General features: G+C 31.9%; 4 protein-coding genes across 8 annotated transcripts; 1 reads left to right on the top strand and 3 right to left on the bottom strand.

Annotated features, from left to right (window-relative positions):
* The first annotated feature begins 52 nt into the window (after positions 1 to 52).
* LOC101264670 (uncharacterized) lies at positions 53 to 3,923 on the top strand. The gene has a single exon (XM_004229418.5). It carries the CDS (start codon positions 2,490 to 2,492, stop codon positions 3,762 to 3,764), a length of 1,275 nt encoding a protein of 424 aa, XP_004229466.1. The 5' UTR covers positions 53 to 2,489; the 3' UTR covers positions 3,765 to 3,923.
* Positions 3,924 to 4,458: 535 nt separating this feature from the next.
* On the bottom strand, positions 4,459 to 6,833 carry LOC101264369 (BI1-like protein). The gene is made up of 4 exons (XM_004229417.5): positions 6,338 to 6,833; positions 5,238 to 5,351; positions 4,970 to 5,127; positions 4,459 to 4,861 (listed from the first exon to the last, which is right to left on the bottom strand). The coding sequence occupies exons 1-4, from the start codon at positions 6,597 to 6,599 to the stop codon at positions 4,655 to 4,657; spliced, it is 741 nt and encodes a 246-aa protein (XP_004229465.1). The 5' UTR covers positions 6,600 to 6,833; the 3' UTR covers positions 4,459 to 4,654.
* Positions 6,834 to 13,787: 6,954 nt separating this feature from the next.
* On the bottom strand, positions 13,788 to 20,995 carry LOC101264063 (pentatricopeptide repeat-containing protein At5g18950). Of its 4 annotated transcripts, XM_069299382.1 has the most exons (6): positions 20,437 to 20,838; positions 16,659 to 19,995; positions 16,457 to 16,568; positions 16,202 to 16,359; positions 15,978 to 16,106; positions 13,788 to 14,142 (listed from the first exon to the last, which is right to left on the bottom strand). In XM_069299382.1, the coding sequence occupies exon 2, from the start codon at positions 19,987 to 19,989 to the stop codon at positions 18,184 to 18,186; it is 1,806 nt and encodes a 601-aa protein (XP_069155483.1). In that variant the 5' UTR covers positions 19,990 to 19,995; positions 20,437 to 20,838; the 3' UTR covers positions 13,788 to 14,142; positions 15,978 to 16,106; positions 16,202 to 16,359; positions 16,457 to 16,568; positions 16,659 to 18,183. The 4 variants fall into 4 exon arrangements, with proteins under 4 accessions (XP_069155483.1, XP_010322828.1, XP_010322824.1 ...); XM_010324526.4 differs by having other exon boundaries at positions 16,457 to 19,995; XM_010324522.4 differs by having other exon boundaries at positions 13,788 to 16,106.
* An 885-nt stretch (positions 20,996 to 21,880) lies between these two features.
* On the bottom strand, positions 21,881 to 26,930 carry LOC101263754 (protein ABCI12, chloroplastic). Of its 2 annotated transcripts, XM_026030977.2 has the most exons (8): positions 26,526 to 26,911; positions 25,562 to 25,874; positions 25,354 to 25,470; positions 24,966 to 25,202; positions 24,224 to 24,388; positions 23,993 to 24,068; positions 23,525 to 23,589; positions 21,881 to 22,817 (listed from the first exon to the last, which is right to left on the bottom strand). In XM_026030977.2, the coding sequence occupies exons 3-8, from the start codon at positions 25,420 to 25,422 to the stop codon at positions 22,665 to 22,667; spliced, it is 765 nt and encodes a 254-aa protein (XP_025886762.1). In that variant the 5' UTR covers positions 25,423 to 25,470; positions 25,562 to 25,874; positions 26,526 to 26,911; the 3' UTR covers positions 21,881 to 22,664. The 2 variants fall into 2 exon arrangements, with proteins under 2 accessions (XP_025886762.1, XP_004229463.1); XM_004229415.5 differs by lacking the exon at positions 25,562 to 25,874 and having other exon boundaries at positions 26,526 to 26,930.
* Positions 26,931 to 27,994: the final 1,064 nt, after the last annotated feature.

Below are 27,994 nucleotides of genomic sequence, written 5' to 3'. Positions count from 1 at the left end.
AAAGTTGTGACCATGCCACTAGGTATGATAAGTGAGGCCTCCCTTTTTTTCTTTTTCTTTTTTTTGAAAAAAAATAATCATAATTAGATTATTTAATTTTGCTCGAAAAAATCTCTTTGAAGAAAATAATCTCTTTCATATTTAGTTAATCATTGTTTAGAAGAAAGTTTTGGATTTATATAAATTGGAATATTTTTATTTCAATAAATAATAAAACAATACCTCAACATAATCGTTAAAAAAATTCATTATAGGAAGATATTATTCTCTCAATAAGTACGCGTTTGTTCATGTGATACTATATTACAATATGGTATCATGAGATGGAATCAGCGTTTGGACGTGCGATTTTATGTTGATTCTATCTCATGATTCCATATGTGATACCATATTCTCCAAAATTCATGATATGAAATCATATGAGAATAGTATATCATGATTTGAGTTATTTTAATAAAAGAATTGATCCACAAGTTTATATTTGTTAAAACAACTCCACATTTATATCAACTAACCATTTATTTCACATGTTAATAAATTTATAATTACATCATTACTTTTTAAAATTTATTATTCTCACCCAACATAAAATTTATTATTCTCACCAATATATAATTACTTTAACTCACACTTAGAGTAATAAAATTTTGAAGAACCTGTGAAAGGTGTTTAATTTTTATTCAAACATATTGATGAAACAATTACTTAAGTAGAGAACAAATAACTTTATTAATAATTTATTATACAATTTTATGATTTATTTTGTTTATTTGATAATATTGAATAAACAATTGGGACTATTTTAATAGTTTTAGAACTTATTGGATAAAGTTTTTTATGTTAAGAAAATATACAACACCAAAATTTCATATTGCATGTCCAAATAAAACTTCAATTTCATTTCATGATAACATATTATTATTTCATATCATGATACCATATCACATGACCAAACAGGCCGTAATTCATTTTTTCAATATTTGTTTTTCCCAATAGGTAAATTTTCAAGTTAACATTTTTTTTTGGTCTTACCATTCACTCTTCATGTTATTGTTAATTTTGTTACCATGCTCATGTATATCATAGTTTATTTTTTCTTTGCGTTATATTTTGAGTGTGTTTTCGTGTATCAGTGTTAATATAATTTTTAACTTTTGATATCGACGATGAAAATTTGTTCACTTTATTTAATTTTGCTCGTTAATTGTTTTGTGATGGGGAGTTATCATGTTTGACTCTAAGTACATTTTTATTTTAAATTTTTCATGCTACTTTTAAAAAAGTTCTGTACTTAATAATATAACATAAATACAATAATTTATCTCTTATATACATTTATTATTAATCAAAACTATAAATACTTAAAAAATACACCGCTTAAAAATATTTTTTGCACTTTTGCCCAACTCTCCAATAAAATTGTTGTTTACTGTTTTTCTGAGAATTTGATTATTTTTATGATATTCAAATTAGAAAGTCCTAAAATATATAGTAAGAAAAAAATATATATTTTAAAAATTAAGAACTCCTAAAATATGATAAGGTAGTAGATTATACAAGATACCAAAAAATCAGTGAAATAATAATATATATATCTTTATATTCTATCATTTTTATTGTTTATTTTTCATCAGTATTTTTTATGTGACAAAATTATTTACGAAACTCAGGTTAGACAAAAGAGTTAAATACAAGGTAAGTATATTAATATATATAATACCCATGATGTTAATTTATTACAAGTAGTTGTTTTATATTATTGTTCTTCATATATAATGTAGTTCATTTTTTTACCTTATTATTTAACATGTGAAGTTAAATTATCATGTCTCTTTAAATATATTTTTTATCTTAAATATTTTATGCAATTTTATACTTACGTACACATAAAAATTTATTATTCGTATAATGTCATTGTTATGTTATTATTATTATTATTATTATTATTATAAATCAATGTGCTATATTTATGCAAAACATATACACTTAAATAGTAAAATTAAAAAGTTGATGAAAATTATTCTTAAACCTCTAGAAAAACAAATGTTTTTATCAAATTTGAACGATAGACGTTCTCTCCTCCTTATTCCGTATAATATTAATTTTATTCATGTCATTATCTATCGAATTTACTATTTTACTATTCGCTATAATAATTATGAACTAATTATGCATATTATATATACTATACCTAACTCATTTACTATTTTAGTATTTCAGTGAAAATTTAGGTATGCTATATATATATATACATATCAAAAATAAAAAAGTTTAAATTTGTCGGTGGAATATTTCCTTATTATATTTTTAGAAATGATTTAATTGTATCTTCCGTCTGTTTTAATAAAGATAAAATAAATCCATCGGAGATTATCGCCTGTACGTCTCCGCCGCCGTTGAGAATTTTCCGGCGAAGGTTTAGACCCTACAGCGTTTGTTCAACAGCAATATATAATAAATCGAAACTCAACTTTTCAATTTCTCACCTCATGGATTTCTTCAAATCCGTATTCGCCGACGATCCAGAATTTTCCGATACCGAAGATGCCCCTACTTCTCCATCAAATTCTCAATCTCAACCAGAATCTCCAAACCCTAACCCTAACCATGATGTTCCAGCCATAACGAACGCATGGACTTTCGGTTCAACTTTGTTCAGAACCATAGCATCGAAATCGGAATCCGTTGTTCAAAACTACCGCCGCGATTTCGAGGAATTCAGCTCCGGGTTGAAAATTGAAACCGCTACAATCCGAGAAGTAGCTAGCCGAGCCGTGAAGGACTTGCCGGCTAGGTTTGAATCAGGCGCCGCCGTTGCTCAGGAATCGCTAGAATCGGTTGGACAAGCTATTGATAATATCGGCTCCACTGTATCGGAGATTATTGCTCATGGTAAGGAGTCGATCCTTGATAATGATTCTGACAGTGAGTTATTTGAAAATAGCAGTAGGAGAAGTTTAGGGAGAAGTAGTAGTTTAGAGCAGAATTTGAACTTGAATGCCAAACCTTATAGTAGAATCGATGCAACAATTCGAGCAACCCAGTGTGATGCGAAAACGTATTGCGATGAACCAGAGGATATGATTGATTATAATGAGTGGAAACTGGGATTTGTATTAGTGGAGATGAATGGGGAAATTGAGGGTTTGATTAAGGAAAATGGTGTAATAAATGAGATATACAGCGAGTTGGTTCCAAGTAGGATTGATCACGAGACATTCTGGAGTAGATATTTTTACAAGGTTTATAGAATAAGGAAAGCTGATGAAGCAAGGGTCAGGCTTGTGAATAGGGCGATCTCGGGTGAGGAAGAAGAGGAATTGAGTTGGGATGTTGATGATGAAGATGATGAGAATACAGAAGGGAGCAACGGTGTTGCAAGTGAAAACGTAGCAAAAGAAGAAGTTGTGAAGAAAATGGATAGTTCGGTAAGTAGAGAAGACGAGAAAGAAACAGCTTTAGAGATCACAAGTGATGATGGCGGGGATGTTAAAGGAATTTTGGCAGGGAGAGTGGATGATAAGGGGAGTTCAGAAGGTAAGAATGATAACAGTGATTTTTCAGTTATTTCCAGCCAAGTGTCTTCGCACGAGGGAGATGATCTTGGGTGGGATGAGATTGAAGATATTGCAAGTGGTGATGAGATCAAGGTACCCGAGAGAACAAGCCCGAACAAAGCTGATTTAAGGAAACGTATGAGTGCTGCGGAGGAAGAGTTATCATGGGATAGTGAGGTTGATGATGAAGAAGCTGCCAAATCATGATAGTATGTTCAAAGTTGTTTACTTTCCAAGTATTCGATAGAGATAGAGCAGTAGTTATTCTGGATTTCATTTGATGATGGCACTTTATAAGAATAATGTATATATCATTTCTAATTTTTGGAATTTAAGAGAACTGTATCCGACTGCTGTTTTGGTCTATTCTCGACGTTAACACTAGATTTGTATTGTGATCTGAAATCTGCATCTTACACCGAATCTCATATGTGAACTTCCATTGTTGAACGCTTTCGAATCTCAAAATTCTACCTATGCTTGATTGCTTACATGGTGAATGTGGAAGCTCTTCCACATTCACCATGTAAGCAACCAAATATCAGTCAGTACCTTTCCTCTAGGAATCTTAGTATTTAAAGGTCCTTGGGCAATTCCTGAATTGTGGCTATAAAGGGACCAATTAACTCTTGTTTTTTTTAATATTTGGTTGCTTACATGGTGAATGTGGACGCCCTTCGACGAAAATCATAGGTGACAAACAAATCGGAGACAAAGAATAAGGGGACAGTCAACATGTGTATAGGCAAATGGCCTTGTCAATATTTTAATTACACAATCATGTAACTTTTCTAGCATGAAAGAATTGGGTACACAACGCATTCAAAGCTAAAGAATATATTGCTACGTTTGAGCTCCTCTTTGTGAGGCCAGTAAATGCTGTCCCATTTCTCAGAGTCGATTTCAGTAAAACATCAATGACACTTATTATGGAATTTCCAGGAACTTAAGTGCTACTTACAAGTAATATACCAGTAGGGAGGTAGCAAGATATCTATCTATAGAACCATGTTTCTGCCATACTAATGGACAAACAAAGCAAAAAATCTTTAAAATAATTCCAATCACACGCATATCAGGTGACATTGCCCACACACTTAGTTGTCTCCCTGCCTCAGAATGCGCAGGATGGTCAAGAACAGGTTCAGAACATCCAGGTACAGAGTGACAGATGCCCAGATGTATTCATCATATGTAAACCTCTTAATCAGGTTGTCTGTGTCATATATAATGTATCCACAGAAAATTATAGCACTCATTGCACTGTAAACAGCACTAGTTGTAGATCCGAGAGGGAAGAACATCTGCAAATGGACAAAGCCTCAAAAGTTAGAGCTACAAAATAGGTCATACAAAATTTTTATTTCTCGACCTGGGACGAGGTGATGAGCAGAAAGACAGGTTACACCAACCTGCATAAATCCAGTCAGGATAAGTACAAAGAGGCTAGTAAAGAGTATTGGACCCAGGAAGCTGAAGTCCTTGCCCTTCTTAGAAGCCCAGAATGTGTAACCGGTCAAAGCTGAAACTACAGCTGATGTCAAGAGTAAAGCTTCAAGCACAATTCTTCCTGTAATTTTGAAGCGCATGAGTATGAGTGAATCATCAGAGCTGTTGAAGTATAAAGATATTCACAAACACCAAAAATAGAAAGCTTCATAAAGCAGAGAAGCTACTCACCATCGGTATTAGCACAGGTCACACCCACTGTGAGACTCAAAGAAGCAGTGAAGAGGCCAAGGAAAATAAAATTCAATGGATGCTTCTGCTGGTATATGTGCAAGGGCCACAACACTGCACACAAACAAATTATTACTGGTCTAGCTTCTACAAAGTGAAAGGAAAGTGCAAACAGGTCGATAAACTTTTGGAAATTTGATAAATGCAAATCCAGAAGCATCAAACCCATGCATTAACTACAAATTTGTACTGCAGTTCCAAACAGATCTCTATACACTATTAAACACCAAACCAATCACCATAAGTCAGTAACCTCAAGTTTCTTCCCTTATCTCAGCTAATTAGAAAATTGTATTATATACAATTCATAAAGGCGAAAAATATTGCTGCACCATCTGTGCAAACACAGTCATTAGAGCTGATCAATACAGTGGCAGATTTACTAGCAAAACTGAAATTACACTGGCTGCAACTACGAAACAGAACACGAAAATCTCAAAATTTGAGGTTGTTTCGTTGACTAAACACCACGTGAAGAGTAACATACAAGTCCAACAATTTCAGAATACAGATATCAACTGTTAATACACAAGAAAACAAAAACCAAAAAGATCATAACTCCACCTGGGTTCAACGTCTACTATATGTTTATAAAATAATTTTGAACATGTATAAACATAATTTTAACCATGTATAAGCAATGGTATATTCATCCAAGGGGGTTCAGATCCCTTCGACCCTATCTGGCTCCTTACCTGGCCAACTTGTCCGTGTATACAACATAAAGCGAAGCTAAGATAACCTCCAAATAGATTGCATAATTCCCATTAATCAAAATGCTTACACAAAAGAAATGATTCTAACGTGAAACGATAGATCTCTAATTCCGCAGCATAAATAAACTATATACGCTCAATTCGAAGTATTAATAAACAAAGATGAATATCCATAATTCAAAATCACGGAAAAAAATCATCAAATTTCAGGTCATTATACGTCTAAGAGATCAACTATTCAGAAATCAGATCGGCAACTAATAAACACACGACATACAGAAAGCAATAAATTACCGAAAAATGAACAGATCTAGGTTTACTTACGAACGAATGGAAGGAAAATGAGGAAGAGAAGAAGGCCAGGACTTCCACGAAGGAGATCGTTGATCGGCGTATAAAGTACAGTCACGGCGGATACAAGGGTGGTGAGAAGGATCTGAGCAGCGAGAATCCCATAAACTTTACGAATAAAACCCCAACGCAATTGATTCTCACCATATCCAAGACCTGGATACAAGGTTCCTTCCTCTATATCACCTTTGATTCCTCCATCACTCTCCGTCCTCAAACTCGTGAATCCGTACATTTTCTCTCTCTCTCTCTGCAACTGCAATGAATAAGGTTTGTTGCGGTGGAATAGAGAAGAAAGAGTATTATTCCTCAATTTTTTTGGATAATTCCAATTAAGAAAATAATAAGTAAGAAGTTTCTGTGATGTTACTTGAAATTCTCTCTCCACAAAGTATCCCAATATTTTTCTTTTTGTTAATTTACAAATTGAGTGTATTTTGAGAGGACTTAGTTGGTTAGAAGAATAGTTATTCATAAATATAATTTAAGAATAACTTATTTTTAATATTTTTTAAATTAATTTTATTATAATTTATATTCAATTTTTATGTTAAAATATCTCAAATTATGATATGAAATTTATAATTTATTAAGTAATTTCTTTCGCAAAGCGCACATTTTTAATGGAATGTCATATAATATTACTTTTTTTTAATACTACATTTTTTATTTCTTAGAATTGGGAAATTTAATTTTTACTCCTTCAGTCCATCTTTTACATCTTTACTTAATCAATATTAATTTAACATATCTTTTATGAAATAATAAAATAATTTTTCTAATGTAATGAATATGTGAAAATGGACTGACAAGAAAAATAATACTAAAAAAGCTAGTTGATATAATTCTTTTGATTTTTTTATGAGTACGTGAAAATTGTTTTCTAACATTATTTTTTTGTTGAACTTGTACTTGTTTTTAATGTTCAAATTGCGGATTCCATAAGAACTTAAAGAATGAATATTTGAAAAATAATTTAGAATAAATAATTAGTGATAATTAAGTAACGTAGAATAAATATTCTTTAAAAATGTTCACTTTGTGTAATGTAATTATTATTTTTACTGAGAGTATATATGGGTTGAGTTAAAAAGTTATTTTGAAAAAAAAATTGTTGGCAGAAAGGGAATATGATAAGACATTCATGATAGGGAAGAGAATATGTTTTTGTGTGTGAAGTATATTTTGTGGAAAATATGTAATGTTGTGTGATATTATAATTTTAAAACAAATAAAAGTGATATTATTGGGTAATTTTTTAAACATGAGTGATTATTTAGGGAAATTATTTTTTTTATAGTATTATTAAGGTTTTGTGTTCAGAAATTACTCATTAGTCAATGATATTATAAGAGTACTGTAGACATTAAAATTTTGCGGACTCTACAAGACGTTTTCAATTCGAAATGGGACCCTAAAAGTTGTGTTCAGTTTCAATTAGAATTCCTAGAGGCTACTCAACCGTAAACCCTAATTTATGCATATATAAATGATACAAAATTCCATTAAAAGACATATAAAATATCTCATAAACTCTTGGGTATTTTTAATGATCAAGATCTCGAATATTTCGTAAATTTATAAAATATCCATATAAAGGTCAGATCTAAATCACCCTAGTTCGAAAAATACAGAACTAACGGCCCGCGAATAATGGATAAACCGCAATATTGATCAATAAAGTTATGTTTCTTTAGATTTTATTTGTCTGATTGATTTTTCCATAATATTTAAAATTTAATGTCTACATTACTTTTATATATATATATATATATATATATATATATATATATATATATATATATATATATATATATATATATATATATATATATATTTGTTGTATCATTAAGGTTTCTTAAACAAAAATTACTCATTAGTTAATGATACTCTAAGAGATCATGTGCTAGAGTATATTAGGAAATATAATGCATGTGTTATGTGTGTGTATTAGTAGTACCTTGTCTGATATACTTTTTCATGTCATGTATAACTAATATACTCTAGTGTGTATTAAGTTGTGTAATACTATTACCAGTAATTATAGGTATTAGTAATACAAAACATTGTAGCACCTTAATTAGATTAAATAATTACAAAACTACCTTCAAAGTCTTTTTAAAACATTTTTTAGCATTTTCTCATTGCTTTAGAATCTTTTCATTTTCTTTGTTGTCATATGTTTTTGTTTTTATTTTGATTTGTTTTCAATGTATTTTAATTTGTCGGTGTCTCGATAGGCTTTATGACCTCTCAAGTATCTTTTTTTTTAAATGTTTTTTAATCTAATTTCAATGTAGTTTAATAAAAATTTTACTATTGTAGCGATAAATTTGACTACAAATTCTTTGCCAACTTTTCACTAAAATATTTTGACGCAATAGTACAACAATATTTTAACCCTTAATATTATTTTTGAAAGAAAGAAGAAGAAGAAGAAGAGTTAATGATATTTTAACAAATAAATCTTTTTTTATGTTTTAACAAAGAACTTTGTTGCAACAGAAGTGTACAATTAAATAAAGTGTGAAGAGTATTTTTGTAAACATATATTTTTAAATAGAAATCATGCATGATTTGTTATTTCTAATACATCAAATCAAACAATGTAAAAGAAATAATGTTTGAGTAACTAATGCAAGCACTACTAAGTACACTCAATTTTGCATTGTTCTTATACGCTCTACCAAACGACCCCTACAAATATACATATATTTTTGTCGTATCATTAAGGTTTCTTGTTTACACCTTATTCATTAGTCAATGATACTATAAGAGTATGTATCATTAAGGTTTCATTGTCACACTCTACTCATTAATTGATGGTAATATATATATATATATATATATATATAATATTATTAAACTTTTTGGTCACAACCTATACTCATTGATAAATGATACCCTAACAATATATATTACCAATAATGTCTCTACTGATGGAAAAAAGAAAATGAAAAGGTAGAACAAAGAAATAAATAATAAGAATATTGTCAAATGATATATCTAATAAAAGATAATAATGAAAAAGTATGAAAAAAATAGTAAAATTGTTATCAAATAATATCTGTTAAATATAATATGAATAAGAAAAGAAAAAAGAACAAGAATAATAAATGAGAGAAAAATAGAAGAGAATAAAAATAATGAATAAGGAAAAAATAGAAGTAATTTATTTTATTTTATTTTCTTAAAATGGTAAACAAGTAGAGAGAGAAAAATAATAAGATAAACTAAACAAAAATAATAATAATAATAAAGATTAGCAAATGATACCTCTCAATGAAAATATGAAAAAAATAAATGAGATTAATAAAAATAATATGAAAAAGGATCAAATAATCTTTTATTTAAAGACAAAAAAAATAAAAAGAGAGAAAAAAATAAAAAGAAGATAAAGTAACTAAAAATTAAAATAAAATCATTATCAAATGATATTTCTAATAAAGAATAAAATAAAAAAAGAATTAAAAATTAAAAGAGAAAATAATAAAAGAGAAAAGAAAAAAAAAAGAGAAAATAAAAACAATAAATGAGAAAAAACAAGAGAATGACATGACAAAAAGAATAAATGAGAAAAAAAATGAGGATATGAGCCAAAAGTCACAATATATTCTCAAAAAATATCTATAAATAAATATATGATTTTATTAATGTTATAAATTAATAATTTTTAAAAAAATATAAATATTTAGACAATTTATTATTGAAATATGATTATTCTATTTTGTCTTTTGCTAAAATTCAAATTTAATTAAAGTTCATTTTTATTTTTCTTATTGAATCAAAAAATTTTGGTGTTAACATGATTGTTAATCTTTTCGAGTGAAAATGGATTGACTCTTTTTTTGTATTGACATAATGTTATACGTATTTGACATGTCATTATTAATTTTGTAACACATTTTAAGTGAAATTATTTTTAGATATAATTTCAAGAAGTTTCTTGTGTTACTTATATAATGTATTCTTACAGCATCATATATTCAATGTTTTTAGTAAAAATATAATGATACTATTTAATTACTAAGAAATAATGAACATTATGTTTAACATAATGAATTCATTAATTTTTTTTATAATGAATCAGTTAACAAAAATATATTACAATGAATCATACACATACATTGAACTTTATGTATAATGCATTTATTTTTTGAATGAATTCAATAAATATGATACATAATTTAGTAAGCTAGAATGATTCTGATATATCCAATGTACTTTATGTATAACAAATTCGGTTTTTTCTGTGAATTTAATACAAATTTAGTTTTTTCTGTGAATTTAATAGATATGATCCTTAAATAAGTAAGATACAAAGATTTTGATGGAATCAAAATTATTTTTCATTGAATCTCAAAACATTCTTTAATAATAAAATATTACTAATTTATAGATTAAATAATCCACATACACAATAATAATATTTCTTGATCCACCTATATTTATTTGGTGAAGTTTTATATATATTTTATTAGACTTAAGATTTTATCCTAACTGTCATCAAACTCTCAGAAAAGACTCATTTATGTCATCAGTTAAAAGTATTGACTCATTTATGCCATTACAGTTAAAGAAAAGGCTCATTCATGCCATTATTTTTTAACAATGATTTTGCAAAACCATTTTTGACACGTGTCAAATTATAATTCCACCACGTCATTAATTTTTTTAATTAAAAAAAATTATAATTCTAAATACAATTGAATTAATTTTTTTCTGATTTTTCTTATTTAAAAAATTGATGACGTAGCCAAATTATAATTGGCCACGTCATCAATTATTTAATAAAAAAGTCAAAGTTCTGAATAAAAATTGAATTAATTTTTTAATTAAAAAAATTAATGATGTGACCGAATTTTAATTGGCCATGTGTCAAAAATGATTTTGCAAAACCATTGTTAAATGTGCCAAAACTATTGGCATAAAATATTTGAGCCTTTTCTCTTTGAAAAATATTCTGACTCCGCCTTTTCTTATATTTTGAAACCCTAAAATGGTAAAATAAAGGGGGGAAATAATAATTGAATAGGTATTTTGGCAATTAAATTTTGGAAGTGGCCTTTTTTTTGTTGCTAAATTTTCTCATGATACTTGGATTTAAAATGTTAAGTACCACAACTCAAACATAAAAAGTATTTATGCCTAATAATAATGACATCATAATTATGTCATGCAAATATCACCCATAGTTATAATTAAAAAAACAATCTCAAACATATAAATAAATCTACATATTGCAAATGCATTTAAATTTGAGCACATCCCATTTCAATTCTAAAAAAATCTGCATTTCAATTTTTCAATTAATTACACCAGTTCATTAATTAATTATTCCCAATATAAAAATAGTTTGGTCTACAAACATAAATGTGCCATATATATTTGTTTTATTTAAAGAAGTCTTATAGTACAAATGTCATTAATTTCAGTTACAAAAACTAAAACTACAAAAATTCACTATTTGTGTATAACTATGTTAACTTGGATACTTGGCTTTTGTTCATCAAAGAAAATGAGCTTCGATAAGGATCTCAGTGATGATGAGACTACAATCGACGAAATTTCTCCATTTGAATCAAGCAGCAGCGATGAGGATAATGCTGATGGAATGACATGGTCTGAACGCGAACTTCGCAAAACCATCAAACATATGGAGAACAAAGTTAAGGAACTTACAGCGAAACGCAGTCAGATTGATGCAAGAAGTTCTGCTGCTGCTAAAATCGATGCTGAAATCGAATTGATCCTTTGCGATCGAGACTTATTGAAGGAGGGTTTGGATGAATTTCTGGTGGCATTTGCAGAACAACAACGTGAAGGTATATATCATGTGTTTTGATTATGTGTATGTGTATGACTAGTAAATTAAAGTACTTTTTTGTGTCATGTGTATATACATTTACATTCTTTTGGTTTGATCTTTAATTGATATGAGGTCAAATGAAGTTAAATTCTCTATGAATTAAATTTGATGTAGATGTTGTTTCTATTCTAGAAATCAAGGCCAGAACAGACGGTAACAAATCATTGAATATTCTTGTCTCGTGCTTAACTTGTCATTGATTGCTAAACCCTAGCGCCGATTCACTGATTAGGTGTCAGATTCGAGTTTTGAATCCGTCATTGGAGTTGAGTTTTGGGATCAAGATCGGACCCAATTCAGTTGTCAATGTTGAATCCCAATTTAGAAGTCGGGTTTTTGATCAAGTGTTAGGGTTGGATCTCGATTCAGGTATCGGCATCAGGGTCTAATCTTGATTTGGATGTCGGGTCTTGAGTCAGGTGTCAAGATTGAATCTCAATTTGAGTGTCGAGTTACCAATCGAATGTGCCGATTCAGAAGTTGAGTTGGGGTTGTGTTCCAATATGAAAATCGAGTCCTGTATCGAATTTCGTTTTATGATACAGTAAAACTGAATAAAGTAAAGTACTTTTTTGTGTCATCTGTATATGTTTACAAATTTTTTCGTTTGAGCTTTAGTTGATATGAGGTCAAAAAAAAGTTGAATTCTGTATGAATTAAAATTTAATGTAGAAAAAGTTTCTATTTTAGAAATCAAGGCTCTTGTCTCGAGCTTAACTTATATCATTGATACTAAACCCTAGCGCTGAATCGGGTTCAAGTCACTAATCAAGTGTCAGAATCAAGTTTGAATCAGTCATTGCAGTTACGGTTTGAGATCAAGATCGAATCTAATCTAGCTATTAGGGTCGAATCCTAATTTGAAAGTTGAGTTTTGGATCGAGTGTTGGGGTTGGATCTCAATTGAAGTATCAACATTAGGGTTGAATCTCAATTTGGGTGTCAAGTCTTAAGTCGAGTGTCAAGATCGAATCTCGATTTGAGTATAGAGTTATGAGTCCAATGTTGGGGTTGGCCGGTTCAGAAGTCGAATCCCGAGTCAAGGTAGGATCCCAATATGAAAATCGAGTCTCGGATCGAGTGTCAGAGTCGAATTCCAATTAGAAAATCGAGTTTCAGCGTTGGATTTTGTTTTATGATACAATAAAACAAAATAAAAGTATTTTCAACATTTTTCGTCCAAACAAAGACTAAAATAATTTCTCCATATTGAATTGTAGATGATTTAATTGCGGAGAAAACTATTTTTTACAATTTTTAAAGATATGTGTATATTTTCCTCAGTATATTATATAAAACTCTTTACTAGTGATAATATATGTAACTATGTTTTATAAGACAATTTAGGGGTAACACTCCTATCAAGAATTTTTCGATATCTATAACTCAAACCCAAAATCTTTAATTTAGGAATATCTCCATCCACTACACATCCTTTGATGATATTGACCTTCAATTTCATGACAATAGCTTCAAGATCCCTAGGTCTATACAATTCCAACATCTTCAATTTTTTACACAAGTTTTTAGAGCTAAATGTTGAACTTGTAAAAATAAAATGAACAATAAGCACTGAAGATGACTTTTTCTTGAGAAAAAAGGGATATTTACACAATAATAATTTATATAAAAGAATATACAATGAGGATATAGATTTAGTTATCACATTGCGTTGTGGTTGTTATTGCTCTCTTATTATTATTTTGTTTCTCCACTGTTGTTTTTCCTTGTTCTCATACCTATTTTGATATATGTTGTACACGAGCTGAAGATCCTTCGTGAACAACCTCCTCACCTCCATGAGGTAGCGGTATGATATGCATAAACTCTACTCTCCCCAAACCCCACTTATGAAATTTCACTGTGTCGTGTATATTGTTGTAATATACAATGAGAATATACTACCATGCTTGTCATGAAAATGGAGGAAAATATTAGTTTGAAGAACAATATATAGTGGAAATATCACTTATGACCACTTGCGAATTGAATGAAAGGAAATGACATTTGAATTTTTGTGTACAAATGAATATCTCTCAAGAACATACTTGTGTAAGTGCTTTTTCAACTTGATATTTGTGCACATTTTTCTAATAGGACTACTTTTATCTATGAACAATAAGTCTTTGCAAAGTGTTAAGTTTGATTCCAGCAATTAGCTCCACACCTTGTTTGATACCAATGGTTAAGATATATTTTAGCAACTCCTTTGGTTGATTGATTACTCCAAAATATAAAGATTTCATACAATGTCCTTTTAACAATTTCAGATGCACTCAAAGAGCACATGGAGAAGAAGACTTGTAAGAAACGCAATTATGATTTAGCTGGAACTTCTGCATCGAGTGTGATCACTCAGCAACACTGGGCAGACATGCTTAACCAAAACTATGATTCATCAGAAGAAGAGGAGTTGGAAATGCAAAGGAGAAACGCTGAACACAAGAGCTGGAGGGACAATGAAAGTCGTCTACGTCGCATGCATTTAAGGATAGAAGCTGCATTCAACAATTCTTGTTCTGATTCCGATGATCCCTCTCAAGACCCTGATGATGATATACACACAAACATTGATGGCTTGGCTGATAGATTGCACAAGCTGGTTGCAAGTCAAGAGGAAGAGTTGAAGGCAAGTCAAGAGGAAGAGTTGAAGGAAAGTAAAGGGGAAAATGATGATGCTGGTGATATGGCACCTGGGCCTAACTCGGCCTAAAAAGCTAGCTCACGGAGGAAGGATTGTCCAAATCTGCGAACAATGTGGAAAACCTAATAAGGACAACCTGGGATAGCAGATCTATGAATAGTTCATTGCTTCAGACTGTTCAAGCATAGTGAGAACTTTGTTTTTTTTGAAACTTGTTTTTCAAGTTACTGCAGTAATTTTCTTAGTCGCCTAATACTTAAGTTGCTTAAGTTTAGGATGATTTGAATTTTAAACTTTTGTGTGGTTGTTTAAGTTTGTTGAGATATTTGAAGTTTTTGAATTAAGCTGTTGTTTTGTTGTAGTTGGCTATTTAAAGTACTCCTATGCTTATGAACCCTTTTTTTATGACTCTGGTGTTCTGGTCAGCTTTCGCGCACCTCGGAAAAGCACCGAAGGTAGGAATACAACCAAAAAGTGTAGTAAGCTGCCTGTAACACGAGCAGCAAAGAGAAGGAACAATGGTGCAATAGAAATTGCACCAACTGAAACTGTGGAAAGAGGCACAGGCTATAGAAGAAAAGAGAAGACTCACTGGTATGGAAGCTGCAAACTGGATCTTTTACTATTAACTCTTATGACAGGAGTTTAATCTGTTCTGCTGCTGAAGTAGGAACATGGGCACGGAGACAAATCTGGAGGGAAAAAGCTCCACATGAACGGGGGGTTTTCCGCTGGATTTTGGTCCATGAAGTGGCCCTTAACCAGGATAGTTTACAGAGAAGGGATGACTTTATTAAAACTCTACTAATGCTGCTATTAGCTAAAATCATAACCTAGCTTGAGACCCATCAACTTGGTATTGCTACTACCTATTAAGTACATTTATTAGACAACTCCTAACTTTATGATTTTGGTTGGCAATGCCAATATCCATATTGAAAACCATATATAACCAAGATATCATCATCGTAGGTTTGATTTATGGAGTTCAACCAGAGCAAACCTCTACAGCATAACAGTATCTCGTATCCCAAAACTGGTTTTCATCAACTTGCCATTATTTGTCAGCATTATCAATAAGAAGTAATTCATCATATTACCTTTTTGATGTAGCAAAATATCTGACTTCTATTTGAGGAGCACGTCAGGAGGTGAATGAAGGACCTCATTCCTTTTTTAGCCTTCATCAGTATGTCTCACTTGAATCATTCTTCCAGGATCACAGGCACCTGAATATATTGGAGCCAAGGGCATCTTAAAGACCAACAAAATATGTGCAATCAGATAATAGATTTTAAGGAAAAAGGATAGCCAAGAACTGCACCTGTGGACTCAAATGACGGCAAGGAATTGAATCAGCTCCACCTAGCATATCATGATATAGGCTTTAAAGAGGGTTTGCATGATGGATTCTGGGATAGCCTTCCTCTCATATCCTTTACTAATTGTGTAATTAGTAATTACCACAATTTTACTTTCCACCTTACAAGATCAAATTCAATTAGGACGCATGTGTAAGCCTCATCAAATGAAAAAAAATCTTATCACTATTAAAAGACTAGTAAATGCAGTTTCCTACCAACATGGGTTGCGGTGCACTGGTGGGAGTGCTTCACCCTTAGCCAGAGGTCTCGGGTTCGAGTCCTGGGTATGGAGAAAATCATGTTGGGAGCGCCACCACCAAATGGGCCCTACAGTGAGCGACCCGAATTTAGTCGAAGTTCCAATGTGGGCTCTGGACACCAGGTGGGAAACAAAAAAAAAAGCAGTTTCCTACATACCCAGCAAAGTAAAGAAATGATGATGCAACGGAAACTGCTGCAATTGAAAGTATCACTCAGTTAAAACAGGTCGATAGTGGGACATCAAAATTAAGAAAAGGTGCAAAATGATTGGAAGTTGGGGAACTGATTCAACTGTTTTAGCTGCTGGAAACAGCACCGGCCCTAGAAGACAAGTCAGACTCACTAGCATGGGAGCTACAAAGAACTGAATCTTTCACTGTTAACTCTTACAGCAAGAGTTTGATCTCTTCTATTGCTAAAAAGAAACATAGCCATGGAGACAAATATGGAGAAACAAAGCACCAGGTAGTGGCACTTTTTCACTTGATGTTGGACCCTGAAGCTGCCCCTTACCCAGGATAATCTACAGAGAAGAGGAATGACTATATGTAACAGATGTCATTTGTCTGAATGCAGAAATTACAAATCATCTTTTCATACATTGCCCGTAATAGCTTCATCTAGGCAGTTACTCCTGACTATATTCAATGATAAGAGGGGTAGTGCCAAGAACAGCAAAAGAATTAATGCAGTGCTGGTATTAATAAAATGTCCTAAACAATGAGAGAAAGAACATCGGGACACAAATCCGTCCTGCATATGCTGGATTGTGTAAAGAAAGGAACCAGAGAGTTTTGAAAGAAAATCTGGTAACATCTTAAGGTTAAAAATAGATGAACTTCCCTTTTAAGATTTTGGCGTAAAATGTAGAAAGCACAAACTTCTCTGTCTGTTGCAGTAGGCACAATCATGATGTACATGTTCAATGCAGCAATGGGAGATTTTAGCTTCAAAAGCATTGGGCCACCAATGTTTTCGACTGAACAAAATAAAGTAATGTACTTCCCTTTTAGGTTATCAATAAATTGATTTGACATAATTTTCCTAACTTGGGTGTTAAAATTGTATTTTAGAAGCCTACTGCAAAAAGTAATAACAAAAATTTTAGATCACTCCAGAATTGTCCTAATCAGCTTTTCTGTCTCTTTCTTTGAAGGAAAGAAAGTTTAGTTCTAAACTAGGATACAAACCAAAAAAAGTGACAAAATCAGCCATACATTTTGATCTAAAATAGATATTTCCTCTAATGAAGTACCACTGACCATGAAAGTTGAATATTGCAAGAAAGTAGAATTCAAAATTCTGACCACACTGGAAACACACACCAAAACACTCAATTTGACAAAAGTTATTCAGAAGAAGTGATTGGTGTCTCTATCTCCTAGCAGAAACCACAGATTCTCTCTAAGGAATGACTGCACTTCAAGAATGTCAGTGCATCCATCATCAAATTTACTGTAAGCGGTAACAGAAATACAGTGAGGGATGTGTAGTAGCACATGCTACAAATTTGATCCCTATCACATATCAATAAGACTAAAAAATACAACATTAAGTTATAACAAAAATGTGAAGTTGCACGATCAAGGTGTATAAAGCAAATAAATCTTCTCTTCCGGTTTGGCCTTAGACAAGCTAAAGGTGTTGCAATCTTTATAAGACATCAACCATCTTGAATAGCTCAGACTATATATCCCATTTCCATCTCAATATGGTGGGAATTATCTTTGCAAAGTTTATTTACTAGAGAACGGAAAATTTTTTCTCTGACGACATGACCTAGCCTAAGCATGTTATCTAAAATGGATAAAGATTCATCCAACTTATCTGCTTGAGAAAGATGATAAATCAGTTTCTCAAAAGTTTTTCTCCTTGGTCTGAGCCTACTCTTCATCATACTGCTCAACCAATCTAGCCCCTCTGTTACATATCCCTGCTTGATTAATCCAAGTATGATAGAATCATAAGTCGATGTTGCTGGTTTGACACCTCTATCTAGCATATCATTCCACAATGATTTAGCTTCCGAAACATGGCCGATCTCACAAAGTTTCTCAATTAACACTGTATAAGAAGCAGGTGATGGTTGCAACCCCTGCTTTAACAGTTCATATAAAAACTGAAGACCTTTATTTATCTTCCCATTCTTGCAGAAACCCTGAATAAGAGAAGTGTATGTGACCACATCATGGGCAACACCATTCTCAGCCATTTTATTGAACAAGTTGTGAGCTTCTCCTACTCTTCCATAAAGACACAGCCCATGAATCATGGTATTATATGTCACTGTGTTCTCTCCATATCCTTTATCACACATTTCCTTATAAAGACTTACAGCTTCTTTTAGACGGTTAGTTGTTAAATAACCATGGATGAGTGTGTTGTATGTGTATTCATTGGGATTGAATCCCTTTTGAATCATCTCAAACCATAATTTCCGGGCATCTCCAACCGATTTCATTTTACAGAGACCATTAATCATTGTTGTATACATAACCATATCCGGAGCATAGCCTCTATTCTTTAGATCATTAAATATCCTAAAAGCTTCACGCATCTTTCTTGTTTCACAGAGTCCCAGAATAACATGCTGATAAGTGAATATATCAACAGAACAATTAGTTGCAATCATTGAATGGAGAAGAGATGACAGTCTAGAGTAATCTCTGTTCTTACATGATTCATAAATCAATTTATTAAAAGCAACACTACTAGGGGCATGCCCAGCTTCCAAAGCCTGTCGAAGAAGTTGATGACCATCTGGAAAATTGTTCTCCATACAAAATGCTTGAATCAAGTGCCCAATTGTACCTACATCTGCTACAACACCAGACTCTGTCATATCCTCATACAATTTCCAGACAGTGTCAGTTCTTCCAGCTCGGATAGAATCTGAAAGGGCTGAATTCCAAATTCTCAATGATGGGCAGTGGCCAACACTTCTCAACTCAGTAAACACGTCAAGGGCATCCTCAATCAATCCATTTTCACAAAGACACTGAATGTAGGCCTCCAAACAATTAGGTTGAGGCACAAAAATCATATTTTGCCGAAAACATTTGGCTGCACTGGCGGCCTTGGCTTGTACAAGCCCACTAAATATGACTTCATCAGAGAACTGATCCCTCGAAAAACCATTTTGAGAACTAAGCCAAAAATGAAACCGAAGCGACAACATAATATTTTTTTGTGCCTTCAGAACCTCAGTATAGAATCTTGGATCAGTAAAATTAACAGTGGGAAAATCAGATAACAATATTTGTTCCCATCTGGGTCGTGTCCGGATGACTTTGCAAACATCTTTAGCTATCTCAGCAAAGCTCAGTTGCTCACTTTGATGATTTACTGAACTTGATCGATCTGCGTTTTGTGCAGCAACTTCACCTTCAACCCTACCATTAGTTCCAGCAATACTTAGGTTACGGATTGGGGAATTAAAGTTTTGGCGAGTGCACAAGCTTCTGACAAAAAATGGAGGTCTAGCCATTCAAATCTGCAAATTGTTAATCAAATTCAAATGGGTATCTACTATCCAGAAATGCCAATCAAATAAACAGCTAAAATACATGAATTTACATGGAATGACTCTTCATATCCACACACATTTAAGAATCTACAAATAGCAATATAGATATAAATGCAAAAAAAAAAAGAATTCCAAAACACATGAATTTACATGAAATGCCTTGTCAGGTAACCATTTATCCATAAATGAACGGCAGAAAGAATCTCAAATCTGCAGATTCCTCCGTAAAATACAGATGGGTATCCGAGAATCCGAACAAAATTTCAGTTAAATAAATGAATCTACAAACACATAGAACCATACAGCAAAGAATTTCAAAATCTACAATCTTGAATAAATTTCAAATGGGTATCATAAATGCCAAAAAAAAACATCTCGATTAAACTTCCAATTAAGAAAAAATCTTACCTTTTTAGCCTTATAAGCCCGAAATCTAGTTTCTTGAACCTTCAAGACCCATTCTGACCGTCTCGGACCCAAAGTATTGACAAGGCAGGACAAATCCCTTAAACTGGAACTTTGAAAGAAGAATGCTTTAAGCCTTAGAAAAAAACAAAAACAATGGCGAATCTTGCTGATTGATGAGAATAAAAGATGGTATTGTGACAATTTTTTTGCAGAAGAGTGAAGCTACAAATTTGAGGAACAGAGGAAGAAGACGACTATTTCACTAAGCATTGACAGAGGAGTAATACGTAATGCAGAAATAATTGTACCTATTGAGACAAACAAAAGCCTATCTTCTGTTGGGCCTGATTGGGCATTTACACAAACTAAAATTTTTGAGATCTGATTTTTATACAACATAGTAAATATGTGTTATGTATATATACGGTATATAATGTTTTGGTGATCAATCATCTTTTGACATGTGTATCATATTAGTCGTAAAATACAATTGTTACACTATACAACAAAATTTCATCATAGCTACAGATTGTAAACAGAGAAAATTTAGCCAAGAAAATTCAGTTATTTTTGAATAACTATATATGCTTATAAAATTTCATATTCTTTTTTAGTTGAGTAATGAACATAAAAAAAGATATGTTACATATTTTCGTTCAGCTGAGTTTGTCATATTATTTTCAAAAAGCATCTAAAATGACAGAAAGTTGGATAATTCTTGTCATCTTTTGAAGATGTCTCAGACTAGTAAAGCTCCTTGTTAGGTCTAATCATTCATAGTCACCATAATATTTATTGACAAATTTTCTAACACTGTATTCATTCAAAGTAATCAAATTAAATTATATCTATACTCGATAATGGTATAGTAGTATTTGTTATTTCACGTAATTTTTCCTTACTTAATACTAAGAATAATATGAAAACAAAATGATAAAACTCTCATAAATTTCAAAAATGAATTAGTTTGGAAATTTAGCATGACTTTTGGAGTTTTTTCAAAATATAAAACATTAAGTCGAACTAAAAACACATAAAGAACAATTAGAAAATACACAAAACAAAAAAAAGAAAACATATGCAATACTTATTTGTTTTGAATATAACGAAATAGAAACATAAAAAAAAAAAACTAAAAATGATGCAAGAACACGAAAAAAGAAAATACACAAATGTTTTTCTTTATAAACTTATTTTGTTCTTTTGAATAACTACAAAAATGCGATAACATAATTAAGAAACACACTATATATTCAAATTTGATAAAAATACACCGTAGAGAACTTCACTTAAACTTGAGTCCGGAGCGTAAGGTATAAAATATTAACAAAAATTTCAAAACGATATATTATATCAACCAAAACGGCAAAATCACTGGAACAACAGAGATTTCCTACATTGAAAAAGCAAAATTGCTGCTGCAAAAATTTTTAACTAAAAGAACTTCAATCAAAATTGAATCTTTTTCGTATTCATAAGGCAAAAGAAGAACACCAATCTGATTCTTTTCCCTTTTTCAGGCACCAAAAGTTTCCTGCATTTCAGGTATAGATTATACTGTATACAGACAACACATCCAATAGTGCCTTTACATTAAGAAAAATGTCAAGTGAATCAGATAAGCAGTTTCTAACAACACTTGAAAGTTTTCGTCATCCCAGCCAGAAGCTCATAATTTAGCAACACCCAAATCTTCGTGGCGAGAGCTAGAATGATTGCAGTTACCAAATCACACAAGGATCTGATGATGATTTTCTTAAAGAACTAATACTGTTTGTAAGTATGTAATCAACAGTTAGCTTCTCTGGAGCGCAACTTGTTTAAAAATCCCATCTCCTGATACAGAGATATTCCGGAACATCACATTGAGGTTCCAGAAAATGTAAGTTTCGATCACCTTTACGTAGTGGGAAACCAGGTCCAAACACTTCCATAGTCATTTCATGCAGCTGCCATGTCAGTAACGACTTCAATGCTCATCACAGATAAGAGGGACAGAGCAACCAGCCACTTTCAATTGATAAAGGAAATTGATTTGACCAATTTTCTTCTTCATGGACATATGCTAGGAAAGAATCCGACTTTTTTCTAGAAAAAGAGTACAAATGTGGAGGAAGAAGAGGAGAAAAGAAGTTCGAAGAGAAGTGTTGATCGCTGTTTTGGAGTTTAAGATAGTTGAAGGTAAAAAGGTCAAGCGATGGATCTTTTTCAGATGATTAGTCATGTTTTTATTGTATAAGGTATTTAGGCAAAGTGACTAAGGCTATTAGACCAAAAAGGCATGATATGGAAATATAATTTGCAACTCCACTAGATGAGTCTGCTGACAAGAATATTTTGTGAGTGGTGCTGTCCCCTCGAAAACCTCTAACAATCATTGCCTACAAGAAACACAAAGATTTAGAGAAGTGCTTAATAGTAAAATCTAATAAAACCTAAAGAAAGAAAAACTACAACTTAATAGACAAACAGATTTATTCTCTTCCCAGGAAATAACAAACACAACCACAAGATGCTACAATCAAATTACTAATATAATGCAGTGAACTAATGTTCTACATCCATCAGCATTGAATCAACTCAGTTAAGTGCAAACTTCGTGCGTTATGGTTTTAATCCTATATTAGATCTACACGTCCTCGGTTAATTCATATGCATTAGACATTAAAAAGATCTGATTTTGTGGGGCTTGCGAAGTATATGAATTGGAATCACATTATTTTGTTCTAGCCTCTCAACAATGACTAGAGTGCATACCTGTTTCTAGGACTTTAAGCAGCTTAAGCACTCATAATTCAGTTTCAATAAATTGTTGCTGGTATTGATGGTCCGACCACCATAAAATATCCAGAGTTCAACTCATAATGTTGCTTCACATTTCGCTATGAACTATGTCCCATTCCACATACTGATATTAGTTTATTTTATTTTTATAACTATACTTTCATATTCGTACAGTGCAGAATAAAACATATAACATTGACTGATCTCTTGTATAGAGAGAGAGAGAGGCCAAACAGAAACCCAATACACACAGAAGGATCAGCTAGATAAATGCTAAAATAAGACTTCATCTTATAAATCATACCTGAGATATCTGCTCTGCATGAACAAAAATATTTCTGAATATCCGACGTATATATGTGAAGAAAACTGCAAGAGATCAACTTCAGTATCTTAGAGAGCAGAAAAACAATAACTTTAGGATCAAATCTCAGTAGGGAAAAGATGAGGGTTTCACAAAATTAAGAATGGACAACATTTGGTTAGCATGAAGCAGACATTTTTCTGTAGTTGAGAAACGGTAAAAACACTGAAAAAGCATCATATGTACTTCATCATTTGCAAGGCAATTTATATAGTTAGGGAAAAGAGTTGAACTATTAGGAGATCCTGTTATCTTCTGTGTATAGTATGAACATAGTAACCGACTAACTCAATTGAAGTGCACTGAAGAAAACTCTTCACAAACAGAAGAACTTTGAAGAGAAGTGTTATCGGTGAATTACACAATTTTAAAATGCAATGAAATAGGTTCTCTTCATGATACACTAACCATCTATCGTCTCCAACATTGTCATCTGCTGCCAATTAATCCTACGAGATACAATACCAAGAGCAACATTTCGGACCTGCCAGAATTATTACCAAAAAGAATCAGAATTTTAGAACTATTCCCTTTTTTCTTGTGAAGAATTTTCAAACTATTGCCGACTATAATCAGTGCATTCTACATAATAATGACTCCACCTCTATTGAATTAACACAAAGAATAGCGGCTACTCACCTCATCAAACACAAGATTGATAAATCTCAAGGAGAGCAGGAGAGTAAGGATAACTTCAGCAACAGGGACACCAAGGTTGGCCAAAGGGGATATAAACCACCGCAAGGCAAAAGCTATCTGCTCCGGTGTTGTGGTTGATAGGAATACACTTGCACTTTGGAAGATCTTAATCAAACAAGAAATAATTTAAAATCAGAGTATTACTGAGAGTCAAATTCAAACAAGCCTGCACGCATTTGACAATGATTGTTTCCTTAAGTTCAGGAGAGAACAGAATATTGGAGTCCAGAGGGGATAATGCGATATTCAGGAATGAATCTCTTTAATTGTCAATTCCTTTTACAGCTTTCCAAATCCACAAAATTCACTTCTCATAATAGTTGGTTCATAGATTTATATTACTTTTAAGATTCCCAATGATTTCACCAAGCAATTCAAAAGATTCAACAAATTCTGAATTTTAGACAAGTTGAGTTAAACAGAAAAGCCAGACGGTACTTTTCTTCTTAAAGCTGCATTAAAGAATGTTTGATTAAAGGTGGAAGTTCTTCAAGTTTGACCTTAAACATTACCTGACTGAAACTAGTTCACATTAACTAGATGAAAAAGCAGCCACTTATTTAGATGATTAAGAAAGCAACCATTTGTTTTCATTTTGAAAAGTGTACCTTGATGCTGCTAGAAGGAATACAGAACTAGTTTGCTATGTCGACTCAACAACAAATGGCAAGTCACTACTCACAGTGAAGGTTAAACATGCTGATGTAGTAGCGGTTGACAAGCCTTTTCTGGTGAGTTGTAATGGCCCCAGCTTCAAGATTACATATTTATAACCTTCCAAAGATGCAGGAAAAGATGGTAATCCCATCATTGAAGGCGGGGGAGCTCTTGAAGAGATGAGGGAAGGTGCACTATCAGTGCTTAGGCCCAACATTATAAATAAGATCCCGGACAGCAGTGTGACTCTCCCGAGTTGATCCTGTAACCATATTGAACAATCAACAAGGGAACTCTCTCAAGCATTGGAAAATTTGTAGTGAAACAAACAAGGCAAATGCCCCATAACTCATCAGAATAGAAAAAAACCCATTTGAAGCATGAAACTCATTAAGATTCACGGCCAAACTTACCTTCCACACTTGTGCAGGCTGAACCAAAATAGATAGTATGGCTAAGTACGCAACCAATGACAAACGCATGACTACATTTGATTTTGCCGGTAATATAACCAGAGTAAAGAGCCATGCCTGCATAACCAAGAAATGGGGATTCAAATAAAATCAGTCTTTAACTACAGAACAAACGACATCATGAATGAAAGGAACAGAACAAAACAACCTTTCTTTTAACACTCTAACATGACCTCTTAGTGAAGAAGAAAGCAATAAATGCCAAGCATAATGATTGTAGAACTCGTGGAAAACAGATGCCACAATACTTGAGCAGTATTGATTATAACCCATTATGCTATGGGCAAAACATGCAGCTATAGAAGGGATATACTCCATCCCCTTTCCTGCTGCAAAAGATGAACCCCACTTCTATCAAGCAATTACATTAACCTCTTGACCACCAACCTAGCTCCATCACATTTCTTAAACTAACTTCCTCGGTAGAATGTAAAGCCCTTCTCAGTCACACACCCTCGAGTCTGGAGATATGTTGAAGAAATAACAATAAGAAATCTGAAAGTAGTGCAAGTGTTTATAGAATTTTTCATTACAAGCACAACTGCTTCTCGCCCTCAAACTAGTTGGCAACGGCTAAAAATCTTTGACTACTTATTTTTAAACTGATATAGGATTCCTGTAATCAGCACCAATTCTAGTTCATACCAATAAAGAATGGACAATGAGATTAAAAGTTCCATTGTTAAAACCGAGAAATGCATTTTAAAGACATCAAAGCAAGATCTCAAAATGGAAGAACGAGCTCTTTTCCTAGTCCCCATCTCTACAAACAGCATAGTTCACACAATCCATCTCCATTAATCCACTTAGCATAGTGAAAGAAACTTGTGTAACACTATTCACAACCTGCTCTGATGAACTAAACGTAAACATTTTCCTTTTATGATCTTTAATCTTTAGCACAGTTAAACAAGCAAACACAATTATTCAACCATCCAATACAATCAAAAACAACCCATTGGACACACACAGCTAAACAAGAAAACCCAATAACTGAACCATATTGTACACTTCAGAAACAACCCATAAAAACTGAAAACTCCCAATAATAAAATTCAACAAGTTCAACACTTTTCACACTAAAAACCTCAAAAAAAGACAAATTTTTATACCAATTTGATTCTTGGATCGACAGAGTGCACCAAAGTGAATGGAGAAGGTATGTACTGTGCAATGGGGCTAGAAGTTGCTCCAGATATAGCTCTAAATAGTTTATCAGCTCCAAGAATTTTTTTTGGCGACCATTTTTCAAGAATTTCTGCCCAGTTCACTGCACCCTTAACACCATCACTATTTGCTGCACAATTGATAATGATTCTTGATTTTTTTGGTTGAAGATGCCAAAAAAGGGGCTCTGTTCTTAGGTTTGGGGTAAAGTGATTCTTTGGTGTGAAGACATGGATTGAAGAGAGTGTTGGCGTTAGAGTTGGGTAGTTGTGGAGGAAATTCGCATACATGAGTGATGTGATGAGGAAGGAGAAATTACAGGGATGTGAATGGAAGTCCAATTGGAATGTTTTATGGGTATAAATGTGATTTTTAATTTAATTTTATTTAAATTTAAATATTTACTCAATATTAAATAACATAAATATTAGGATAAATGACCTAAATTCCACTTTTAAGTTCTCTCTTTACCATTATCCTCTATTAGTTTTACAAATTCTCAAAATTTTTCATTTTCACGCATTAGATTACTGTATCATCTTGTGCATTAAGTTAATGTATCTCGCGGATCAGATTAGTGTATCATGTATAAAATGTAATGTATTTTACTTAACGATTAATGTACCTCGCGTATCAAATTAATGTATCAATGCTTATATTATTGTATCAGTTTGATAGGGTTTTGTAATTATAAATTTATAAGGGACAAATAGTAATTTTGCTTTAAAATATGTGATCTTGTCCTTTGCTCATAATATTAACGAAAATAAGTTAAAAGTCATATTTATGTATTATACATTTATAATTTGATACTCTTTTCGTTCAATAATATTTGTTTGGACTGGCTTTATTCTTAAGTAATTATTAATTAAAAAATAATTATATTATGTTATCATTTGGACATAATTAATATAATATTTTGAAAAATATAATTTAAAAATTATTATAAATAATAATAAAGGTAAATTAAGAATTAATAGTGTACATAATTTCAATGGCTCTTCTCTTGACAAATTTCCACAATAAGAAAAGAGTTGAAACGTGGAGTATTTAATTGATGAAAAGAACTTACTTTTTCAATTTTAATTCTTGTAGTTTTTTTATTTATTATTTTTGATAAATTAAGAAAATATAATATTTTTATCTATTATATTTTTAATTTATTTAGAGAGTTGTATTTTTTGAAAAAAGAATCTTTAACGAGTAAATTGATTTTGAGATTCTATTGATATAATAAAGGTAAATAGTAAATATATTATATTAATTTTTATTTTTTTAATTAATGTGTGAAGTCAAAAATAGACAAGTAAATAAGATACTGAAAATACTTTGTTGATGAGAAATTTAAAATTCTATTTAAGGTGATTCTTTTAGTGGCAAGTTCAACAATGCTTATTAAAACTAAAATATATAA

This window comes from Solanum lycopersicum, chromosome 1, assembly GCF_036512215.1.
Source record: "Solanum lycopersicum chromosome 1, SLM_r2.1".
NCBI classification, from domain to species: domain Eukaryota; kingdom Viridiplantae; phylum Streptophyta; class Magnoliopsida; order Solanales; family Solanaceae; genus Solanum; species Solanum lycopersicum.
This window is presented reverse-complemented; position numbering and strand designations above follow the sequence as displayed.